This window comes from Palaemon carinicauda, chromosome 27 (assembly GCF_036898095.1).
Source record: "Palaemon carinicauda isolate YSFRI2023 chromosome 27, ASM3689809v2, whole genome shotgun sequence".
Classification (NCBI taxonomy): domain Eukaryota; kingdom Metazoa; phylum Arthropoda; class Malacostraca; order Decapoda; family Palaemonidae; genus Palaemon; species Palaemon carinicauda.
Window position 1 is genome coordinate 86215154 of NC_090751.1, and position 12500 is coordinate 86227653.

The 12500-nt window shown below is 33.4% G+C and overlaps 1 protein-coding gene across 1 annotated transcript in view; it reads right to left on the bottom strand.

The window, feature by feature from the left end:
- LOC137621013 (glutamate-gated chloride channel-like) overlaps positions 1-12500 on the bottom strand; it is a 31408-nt gene that overhangs the window by 2581 nt on the left and 16327 nt on the right. Inside the window, exons 2-7 of the mRNA XM_068351452.1 lie at positions 8514-8610; positions 7454-7554; positions 6607-6668; positions 5894-5960; positions 1171-1318; positions 121-203 (exon numbers count right to left, since the gene is read on the bottom strand). Coding sequence (XP_068207553.1) covers positions 121-203; positions 1171-1318; positions 5894-5960; positions 6607-6668; positions 7454-7554; positions 8514-8572 — 520 coding nt within the window. The 5' untranslated portion in view covers positions 8573-8610. The remainder of the gene's footprint in view (positions 1-120; positions 204-1170; positions 1319-5893; positions 5961-6606; positions 6669-7453; positions 7555-8513; positions 8611-12500) is intronic.

Below are 12500 nucleotides of genomic sequence, written 5' to 3' on the forward strand. Positions count from 1 at the left end.
TCTCTACCGTTATAAATCATACACCAAGACATGCGAGTCACAGAGTTAATTATACATAACCATCATTCATTTTGAAAATTATATTAACAAATTGCTTACAAGAAAATTACTGCCACTTACAACTGGCAATCTGCATCTTGCATTCCTGAGTGTCATGAGGGAATCGAACTAAGTTCATGGGACAGCTAAGATCCACGCTTAACCTGGAAAAATATAACAAAAATACGTCCTTAGTTTTCAATGAAACAAAATGTATGTTTGAATCTGACTGAGGAACCAGCTAGTTTTCTAATTACCCTAAAATTAATTAAAGGTATCCTAGTTGCATATACTGTAATTATATTAACTGAAAAGTACAATACAAGAATAATGCACTTGCTCTGAAAGTAATAGAAAATTAATGCATACATAGAGGGAAAAATCTCTTCGTACAGTCGTCAAATTTATTCATCTATAAATATTAATATTTTCTTATATCATATGCTCCTACCGAAATATAACTAAATCTAACTGCCTTTAGCAGTTAGCTCTTTTCATGAAATATTGTGATGAATTTTTTAGTCTACCTGTAAAATGATAAAAGAATGAAATAAAAGAGAGGCATAGCTACCCACACTAACAGTAATTCCACTTCATTTGATACAATATACTGTAAGTGGGGTATGAAAGATTTTGCATAAAACTTTAAATATGTGCAATATTCTCAAGTACAAATGCAGAACCGAATCACATTTCAAAAATTATAAGAATACCAAACATGGTACTTAAAATACAGTAGTCAAAACAGCAAAGTTGTGTTAAATAACAGCTTAGTGTATTCTTTAATATAAGAATTTCAAAGAAAAAATGATAGATAATATAGATTAAAAATTTGAACCTTTTTCTAGCCCAATGTAAAATACTGTATTAGATAGGATATAAATTTCACAAAAACTTGTGATGAAGTCAAAGAAGTAAACATTTTAATTTCTGATACCATTGCTACTTTTGTTTTTTTAGCATAAAAGAGTAGGAAGCTTAAGCATGATGATTCACAAACTACTACTATCAGAAATGCTCAAATTGAAAGTATACTTTCTTCTCACAAGTCCCTTGAAGATTATTGAATGGCATTCAGGTAACATTGCTGAATTAGAAAAAAAAGACATTTGGGAATCATATGAATATTACCTGGTACTGTATGTGACATTTCCATCAGGGTATACTCTAAGGTAGTTTTCTGGGTGAACTGATTTGTACTGAGTGGTGAAGGCATTCTTGAAAAAGGCATCAGGGATCCACGCCATTTTGGGGTTTAGTACCACAACGTTGTTAACACCTTGAAGAATAATAATAAAATTGGTCTATTTTTTTTTTTTTTTTTTTTTTTTTTTTTTTGATAAGAATAAGATAAATGTAATGAGAGCTCCAAATGGATACATTTAATGCAATCATAAGGAAATAGAATGACATGAAAATGTTTCAGCAATACAGAACTTTCGTAGACTTGAACTTTGACTGAGTACTCAATTCTTAAATTAATCATCATGCAACAGAGACCAATATTTACCACCTCTAAAAAACATTATTGATAAAAAAAAGGATATACAGTAATCCCGTGACTATAGCAGCTGTATGTTCCAAAACCACAGAGATAGATGAAAAACCATGGTGTAGAAACAGTACTGTGTACTGTAGTACCTTGTGGTATATTTTTAAAAGCTATTTCCTTAATTTTTTTTATTTTCTTAATTTATTAATCTTTATGCTTTTATAAATTCTCCTGACACCCTTATAAACTATTTTTACACTATTATACACTTTTTAAACCAAAAATTACTTTTAATGTAGACACATCCTTATGTATTAAAGAAGAAATTAAATTCAGAACACTCAACAGTAAAGATACAAAAATTTTATTGATGATGATGATTGGATATATGTTACTGGACAAGTACGTGTCTTCTTTATTTGCAGATGGGGGAAATAGTGATGGGCAGTCACAGGGACTGTCTTTTCTTCTGTGTAAGGAAATTTTAATAAATTTCTATACCTTCATCTAGTGCATTTCTAACTGCAAAACACAAATAAAAAAACGGGGTCGGGTTCCAATCTTCCAACATTCTCTGAAGTTTTTTGGCAGTTTTTACTAATGTTGAGAGGAGTTCTAGTAATAGGCCGACTTCGTATTCTTCTCCTGGATCCTCTTCTTCTTCTTCTTCTTCTTCTTCTTCTTCTTCTTCGGCCACAATTGGTGACTTCATCATCTGTCAGATCTTCATACATTAATGGATCTGAATAGGCCTCATTCTGGTCATTGAAATCAAGTTCTTGTTCAGTGAGATAAAGCTTGACTCAGAGGTGAAACCAATCAAATGTCAGTGTTTTGGTTATCCATGCCTCTTGGTTGTGCATCCAATACACTGGCAGCAGGATCTTACTTTTATTTTTGAGGGTCTTTGGGTATTTGTTCTTATGAGTAAGTACAGGCTTTATTATAAAGCCCACAGCACTTCCACATACTATAAACGTGAGGTGGTCTTTGTACACTTTAAATCCAGGGGCTCTCGCCTCCTCCTTCACAAGGAAAGTATGCAATGGCATCCGATTCTAAAAGAGGCCAGTCTCATTCATATTGAAAACTTGTTATTATTATTATTATTATTATCTATTATTATTATTATCATTATTATTTGCTAAGCTACAACCCTAGTTGGAAAAGCAAGATGCTATAAGCCCAAGGGCTCCAACAGGGAAAATAGCCCAGTGATAAAAGGAAATAAATAAACTACAAGAGAAGAAATGAGATAGAATAGTGTGACCGAGTGTACCCCAAGCAAGAGAACTCTACTCCAATATAGTGGAAGCCCATGGTACTGAGGCTATGGCACTACCCAAGACTAGAAAACAATGGTTTGATTTTAGAGTGTTCATATGAACATCCCCTTCCTCGACAATGGTCTTAAACGTTTCATTCACGTACTCCTTAGCAGCAGGTATGTCAGCAGAGGACACGCTCTTGAGGTTGAGCCTCCTTTGAAATTTATCAAACACCCTCTTGTTGTCATGAAATTAAGTTGGTTTGGTGGGAGATGCCATAGATGGTTCTGGTTCTGAGTCGTCATCCCCACCACCTATAAACATGTCATACAGCTGCATGGCCTTCTTGTATATGATGTTGGTATCCAGTGTATAGATCTTCCTGCAGTCAGTTATACAAATGGCTAATGAAGACTTCATCCTTGTGAGGCCTTTGCTGTCTTTTTAAAAGTTGCATTTGCAGGTGCCCTTATATTTTGTTTGTCCTTAATATAGCAAGTAGCAGATTCATTGATGCCGCAATGACCGCTTATGTCCACATAGTTTCCGCCTTCTTTAAGCATGCCAAGAAGTTTCATCTGTTCTGCTATAGAAGTATATCCCTGTGGAGCTTGGGTTCACCGCCAGAAACCTTAGGGGGTGCTGATCATTTGAATGATACTGTAACCCTTGAAAAAAAAATTCACAATTTTACGCAAAAATGCAAAACAACACAGATACAGTAAAGAAGCAAAGTGATGTCACATAAGTAAAAATAGAAGTGAACTGGGATGCTGAATGCTGCAGTAGGTTGGAGGGTGATACTGTGGTCACTGACCAAATCAGTGCCCATGATACTGAACAGCATGTTCTGATTGCTTGTCTCCTCTATCGTGCGGTAATGTACCATGTACGAAATCCTCTGGGCAAACTAGGACACGGCCCCTCATCACACCTCCCTCGTTTCATTTTTCATACAATTCTTTGTTTATTCATCTAAGGTAGGCTATACAACACATTTTCTTTAAATATATCTTAACTAATGTGTTATACAGAGCAGTACAGTACATTATTTTCATTTATCAATTTTTCAGCAGGAATATTCTTATCTTTACTACAGAAATATTGCAGATCTTAAATATGTGCTTAAACGCACACTTTTATGTTTTTTGCCGAAAACCCTAAATTACCTGAAAATATATGGGGCTCGAGCTCTTACTCCGGCCACGAATCTTCTCGATCCCGTTGTAGGTAAGGGGGGGGGGAGTCCGGGGTGGCGAAGCCCCCTGAGTAAGGATACGGCTTTTAGCATAGGTTAGGTGGGTTTTTTAAGTTAGCTTCTCCCGCCAAAATCGTTTTTAGAACGACAGCCACAGTTCAGAATATTCAAGTTTTCTACGAACTCGATTTTAGAATGTCGGCCACAGTCCACCCCACTTTATAATATTCCCATTTTCTATGAATGAAAACGGATCTGGCCGTCACCCTACAAAGGCTCCTTAAAAAACATTATAAATACGTATTGGCCGCAAAAACTTTCGATATAAAGAGGAGTCAGCCACAGAAACTTTCGATGTAAAGAGGAGTCCGCAATGCAAATCTTCATATATCAAATATAAGAATACACGAAGTACTAAGGAAGCGGTAGGTGAACTGCAATATAGTGAGGGATTACTGTATGACCTTCATGATAAAAAGTCAGTAAATTGAGAAAAAATGGTTTATATCATGGATACTTGTCAGAAAATAGAACTGCTAATCAACCTACTTTAACAACGACAAAACTCTAGGCTTGATTAGGGTAGTGAAAGTCAACAGCTCAAAACAGTATGTGAATAAGAACGTATAAAATTATCTATCCTTATCTATCTCCTTTTTTCAAGAAAGATAAGTCCCTCTAGAGTGCATCCAGTATTGAAAAAATTCTCTTTCTCTTCCATATTCATGAAAAGAGGGATTTGGTGAATGAGCCTATCCCCTCACTAGAACTGGAAATTCTGGCTGATCGGGTCCATTGTTAATAATTCTCATAGCTGGATCTCATATCACAGTATCTTACCACTGAAATCTGATGGATGAGTTAATTTCCTATAAATGAAAGTGAACTTATTTTCAACAATGCTTCCCTAATTTCACAGAAAGGGGTTTGTCTAGGTGGAGTCCTACCTAAGTCTTATAAAAGGCCGTCTGATGATGGGTAGATAATTTTATGATCTGTTATCCCGGTCCATCATGTTTTATTAATGCTTGTAACACTTGTTGGCCTAATATATTAAAAATTTATGGCTTATTCAGATTATTATTTTTAAAACTCCCTCAATTTGATCATTCTGTTAAAAATAAGTCAACAAGACCTAAACCTATTTGCACACTTCAAACCCATTGTAGTTAACTACAGATAATAGAATTGTCTCTCCATACTATCAGTCTTTTTGAAGTACAGTATGATAAAAAAAAAAGTATTCATATAAGCCAAAAATACTAATTAGATACTTCTATTCCCTAATTTGTAGAGTTATCAAATAGAAAAATTCACAACATCAATCTCGTATCATTCAAGTTGTTCTTATATATGTTCTTTATCCTTTGTATTATTTTCATCATACAGTCCCTTTGAGAACTTTTCTGTGCATTTTGTAAAATACAGTTACAAAAAATACCTCACCTAATGTATATCGTTTCTAGGGAAAAAATAACATTCTGGCAAAATATTAAATACATACTGTACTCTTACACTAACACAACGTCAAGCATTTTCTTATTTTTCCTAAATTGTATTATGAAATGGCCTGATATAATACTTATTGCATGGTATGCATAAAGTGAAACCTCTAGATACAAAAGTTTCTGTAAACAGAAAACTCATTTTACGAAACGACAAACAAAATTTTTTTTCGCCTCATATTACGAAAAAATACTCAGGATACAAAAATTTTAAAATCAAATTAGGCCTATATTATATAAAAAAAAAAAAGTTACAAAAGCCACTCTGAACCGAATTTATTTTATATCCTGAGGTCTTACTTATATGTTTTTAATTACTTTTGCTCAACATTGTGATGTTGACAGGCTAGAAATTATCAAAACAAGTTTAAACTTTAATTGAAATCCTTACCTGGCTCGTCATATTCTAAACGATAGTCATTCCAGCGCATCCGGAATGTCATGTCAAGGGTTATTTTCTGTAATAAATAAATAAAGGAGCAAATTGATAAATAAAATCAATCCATTTAATACAAAGCAAGGAAATGATGACCTTTCCTTTGAGCTATGAGAAGCTTTATTTTATCCGGTTGATGCTAAACTCTTTCCTTTGATTTTATTTCATCAAACTACGGATAATACTGGGAAGTTTTGTGAATGTCAGAACTGCACTTCAATAAGAATATGAAAATATTTCTTATAAGTTTATTGAGTTAATTATACAAAATATCACATAGTGAATAAAAACACTGCAAAGATTTCTGCCAGAGAATGTGAAATTTTGATTTGTACAGTTCTATAAATTCATACTATCCAATTTAAAATACTCTTCCATACTGATAGGTATTTAAAAATGACAATTAGTGACACTCTAATGGAAAGATGATTAATTGGTTTCATTTAACGTTTGCCTGAAAATGCCTAGATCTTACAGACAGACCAGCTGCCTTGAAATGAATATTGAATATGTAAGCATTTCTTATATTTTGTAGAGTAGATTTAAACTTCTTCGTTAGGTATCAATTTTAAACTCATGAAAATGCTGTATAAAATATCATGATTGATGTCAGAAATATTATTAAAAACATGTAAATAAGAAAATGTTTCATATGCTGATTTACTAACCATGTCTACGTCATCAACGTCCATGTTCCTCACGTAGGCTTGCACCTTTGCTGTTGTTGGGCCTGAAGATTTTGAAAGCATAAGTAATTGTCTTTCATGATAACAATCTTTGATTTAAAGTTTTCAGACATCCTGACATCTAAGGTCATTGACGCCGATCATAATAACAAGCACACAGACATTATTATATCTACTTATATCCAAATGTATGATAAGGACGACGAACAAACACAACTTACAATGAGTTTTAAATATTAATAAGCAAAAAGATAAATTAATCTAACTGTTAAACATTACATTATTCATTTTGATGACAGGACAAAGTAGGCTACAAGAAGAATACGAAGTCTGATGAAAGTGACTTATGGTTTTTTATGGTTTTGCACAAATTTCATCTGTGCTATTTGAGAGGCTAATGTCATTGGGGAAATAGTGAGTTTCAGATTCTTAAATGATGAAGTAAAAAGCTCTTAGTAAGATAATTTATATTTTGTTACAATGTAATATAACTTATCTCTACATCAGAAACTAATAATTACTGCTGCACTACAAAACTGAAAGAAATATTCTCATGGTTAGCTAGTTAACTCGTTCTTTATTCCATTTTGTTTTTGGAAGAATTTCCTGTAAAAAAAAAAAACCACAAACAATAACAAGAAATATCCTGAATCATATACAGACATGTTATACATCTCTATCTTATACTGTAGTTTCCCGTAATTCAATCAAATATAATTTATGGACTTAAAAGTTGATTATACAAAATCAATATAAATAATTCCATCAAACACTATTCACCAAATCAAAGGTTATAGTGATATGGTGTAAATATGTACTGAAAACATACCATTATCAACTGATGGTCTGATCTGAGGATTGGTCTGTTTCAATTTTGACAACACCGCAGCTGTAGCCTTTGCCTGAGGATCATCGTCTTCAGCCCTTCCCCTGCAAAGAATTTTACAAATGAAGGAAAAAAAATGAGAAAAAATAACCAATCTCATGTTCCAACTACCACACTTCCTTCGTAAAAAAATAACTGCTTTATTTTAGAGGTTTCTTTCCCTAGTCTGGAAAAGGACACTCCGAAATTAAACCGTCGTTCTCTAGTCTTGGGTAGTGCCATAGCCTCTCTACCATGGTAGTCTATTGTCATGCTTGAGCACTTAGGAACTCTATTTTATCCTATTTCTCCTCCTTTTTTTTTCTTTTTTTTTTTTAAGTTTTTGTAGTATATATATGAAATGCATATTTTAATGTTGTTACTGTTCTTAAAACATTTTTTTTCAAATGCTCATTACTTCTCTTGTGGTTTATTAATTTTCTTGTTTCCTTTCATTATTGGGATATTTTTCCCCTTTGGAGCCCTTGGGCTTATAGTATCCTGCTTTTCCAACTAGGGTTGTAGCTTAGCTAATAATAATAATAATAATAATAATAATAATAATAATAATAATAATAATAATAATAATAATAATAATAATAATAATAATAAGGCTTAAATCTATATTATGCGTTGTTTCGTTGTCGTCTGATAAATTTAATGATTTTATGCAAAAAAAAAAAAAAAAAAAAAGTTCATTATTGTGAGATGGACCCTAAAATTCTTTAATGCAATGCTGTACACATTTTGCATTTGCTTTCATGCAATATATCCAAAGGAAGATTTGATTCGTAACAACAATTGAAATCTACATTCATTCATTGAATCAACCAGGATATAAATTAAATGTCTTACATTTACATTTTTGAGTGACATAACTCTCTTCCAGGAATAGCTCTAGGTATTTCAATAAATCTAATATTCACTACAATTACGAAGCTGTAACATCTTTATCTGTAGGCAGTCTTTTCAAAGGAAAAAATATAGATAAGTAAGATACAAATTGATTTTAGCATATACTTACACAGAAACTGCGAGAAGCAGCACGAATGTGGCATACAGCATAGTAAGAATTAGTCGCATTCAGGAGGGTGGAGAGTTCCTCTTGATTTAAGATTTCCCTGGAAATAATAATAATAATAATAATAATAATAATAATAATAATAATAATAATAATAATAATAATAATAATAATAATAATAATAATAATAATAATCGTTTTCCTAATAGCAGTAACAGGTACACAGTACCACAAAGTACTAAAAAACAATTAGTATGACTTTTCCATTTCTGCAAACAGACATTAAAAATACAGATTGTTAGTCAGCGACACTTTACCGGATTCCTATCATTAATCATTCTCTTGTAGTTTATTTCCTTTCTTAACTAGGCTATTTTCCTTGTTGGAACCCCTGGGCTTTTAGCGTCTTGCTTTTCCAACTAGGGTTTAAGCTTAGCTTGCAATAATAATAATAATAATAATAATAATAATAATAATAATAATAATAATAATAATAATAATAATAATAATAATAATAATAATAATACCGAATAAAATGCACGATGCAATCTTGCACCCTAGTGAACTTGATGTGCATCGCCAGCTGAATGAGGTGCTTGGACTTGCAGCAACAGCCGATTAGCAGTAACAGATACGTTAATTCAAAGGCAAAACATCTGTCAAGTATATACTTACACAAAGGCTCCAGTAGACTAATGTATGCTTTTATTCCTCTAAATTGCCATTTATGAAAGAAACATTATCCTAATACAAAACCTATAATATCAATAGCACCAATTTCTATACTATACCAGCTCTTCTAGGAGAAGACACTCCAAAATCAAATCACTGTTCACTAGTCTTTAGTAGTGCCATAGCCTCTGTACCATGGTCTTCACTGTTTTGGGTTAAAATTCTCTTGCTTGAGGGTACTGTACACTGTTCTATCTTATTTCTCTTCCTCTTGTTTTTCTTTTTATGGATTTTTTATAGCTTATATGTGAAGATTCTAATTTAATGCTGTTACTGTTCTTGAAATATTTTACTTTGTTAAGTCTTCTCTTGTAGTTTATTTATTTCATTGTTTCCTTTCCTCATTGGGATATTTTTCCCTGTTGGAGTCCATCGGGCTTATAGCATTCTTCTTTTCCAATAAGGGTTATAGCGTAACTTGTAGTAATAATAATAGTAATAGGTAGTAGGTTGGCCAGGGCACCAGCCACCCGTTGAAATACTACCACTAGAGAGTTATAGCGTCCTTTGATTGGCCAGACAGTACTACATCGGATCCTTCTCTCTTGTTACGGTTCATTTCCCTTTTGCCTACAAACACATCGAATAGTTTGGCCTATTCTTTACATATTCTCCTCTGTCCTCATACACCTGATTACCATTGACAACACCAAGATTACCAAAACAATTCTTCTTCACTCAAGGGGTTACTGCACTGTAATTGCTCAGTGGCCATTTTCCTCTTTGTAAGGGTAAAAGAGACTCTTCAGCTATGGTAAACAGCCCTTCTGGAAGGGAAAATAGCCCAGTGAGGAAAGGAAACAAGGAAAAATGAAATGTTTCAAGAACAGTAATAACAGAATAAATACCTCCTATATAATCTATAAAAAATAACAAAATAAGAGGAAGAGAAATAAGATAAAATAGTGAGCCCGAGGGTACCCTCAAGCAAGAGAACTCCGACTCAGGACAGTGGAAGGCCATGGTACAGAGGCTATGGCACTACCCAAGACTAGAGAACAATGGTTTGATATTGGAGTGTCATTCTTCCAGAAGGGCTGTTTACCATAGCAGTTTCCTCTTTGTACCATCTCCCATTCTAACTATAGCCTACAGTACTAAGCGTTCCATCTCCTGCAAGTATTACTGGGCAAAAGCATTTAAAGTGTTCTTTTAGGATCCCATTTAGATATTATAGAAAACGATATATTTCTTGTCAAAGAAAAAGGTTAAAGTGGTTATGGATGACTAATCTATTTTATGACAGCGCTGAATCTGGTGCACAGAATCGAGGCCACAAGGTCCTATGCTGGGACTGGGGAGCACATTCAACACCCAAGTGAAATGGGGAGAGGGGGTTGGAATACAGCAGTTACACAATGAATTTGGATACTGAAACAATAATTCATAAGTAGAAAATGTGGGCGTTGTTAATGGCAAACGAGAAGCTGCAAAGACCAACAAATAGTTAATATTATTAATATTACTTGCTAAGCTACAAACCTAGTTGTAAAAGAAGGATGCTATAAGTCCAAGGGCTCCAACAGGGAAAATAGCCCAGTATGGGAAAGAAATAAGGAAATAAATAAACTTCCCGAGAAGTAATTAAAAATCATATAATAAAGTAATAAAACAAATTCATATATAAACTATAAAAACTTCAAAACAGAAGAGGAAGAGAAATAAGATAGAATAGTGAGCCCGAGTGTACCCTCAAGCAAGAGAACTCTAATCCAAAACAGTGGAAGACCATGGTACAGAAGCTATGGCACTACCCAAGACTAGAAAACAATGATTCGATTTTGGAGTGTCCTTGTCCTACAACTGCTTACCATAGCTAAAGAGTCTCTTCTACCCTTACCAAGAGAAAAGTAGCCATCGAACAACTACAGTGCAGTAGTTAACCCCTTGAGTGAAGAGGAATCACAGTGTTATCAAATGTATGAGGGCAGAGGAGAATCTGTAAAGAATAGGCCAGACTATTCGGTGTATGTGTAGGCAAGGCGTAAATGATCCGTAACCAGAGAGAGGGATCCAATGTAGTACTGTCTGGCCAGTCAAAGTACCCCATAACTCACTAGCAGTAGTATCTCAACGGGTGGCTGGTGCCATGGCCAACCTACTCCCTATGCTGGGACCGGAGAGCACATTCAACACGCAAGGGGCCGTGGAACCCTGCAGTTAGACATTGAATTTAGAAACAAACAATAAATCAAAAGAACATTTGGGCGTTGCTAAAGGCATACGAGAAACTGCAAAGACTATTAAATATCTATGCCTACAGTGTACCGCAGGACCTACACTGCTAGCATTAATCCAAATGAGAAATTTTATACAGAGTTTAGACCCCTCTTGTATTATTCCCCATAACGTAATTCTCCTTACATAAAGTATTTTTATATTTGTGATAAATTCATATAGCTTTTTGTCCCCATGCAGTTCCAAAGGAGCTCGTTTTAATTGTATAATACGGTATATTTGAGATTTATTCAAATAAAATCGTTTAAAAAATCTCGTATCAAAAGAAAACATTAAATTTCTGTCCCTTTTCATTGATAAAACTACTATATTTCGACAAATTCGTTATCTTCAATGAAATATATTTTTGCAGTGCGTGTTTATAATTCACTTCACTACTTTCTTTCTGCAGATTCAAAGAGCTCATTCAAGGAAGATAAAATTCGAAGATATCCAAAAGTGCATATGAATCTAAAAGAATTGAAAAGGAAATGTAAAAGATATGAAAAAGAAATTAAAATTGTCGGCGAATAAAGAAAAAAGGGGACACCTGATTAAAATAGTCCAGAATGTCAGTGTTCCTAATTTTGTCTTCGGAAATTTATTAAACCTATTAGGCAATTTCGGAAGTAAATTTGCCAATGACTTGATCGTTGCTTGACACTTAATAAAGTATATACTAAAGTGCAGGATATAAATGAAATCATTTCAAATATTTAAGAGGCTTGTTCTAATAGGTTAAATACAGATTTTCAAGTGAAAAGAAGTTTATCTTCAAGAATTAAATTTTAAATGCCAATTCGCATCGAATTTATATCAAATGTAAAATATTAATCTTAATTTTCTTGGCGAAAGGAAATCTGTATTTTCATGGTATAATAAGACTGGCTTTGAGGTGAGGACTATCCTTTTTTCTTTATTTCGTTAGATCAACAAAAGACCTAGCTGACAGCTTTGCAGTTTATCAGCACCATATTTATTAAGTCAAACTTCTCATAACAGAGTTCAGTCACTTAAACTTCTTATATGAAAATACTATTT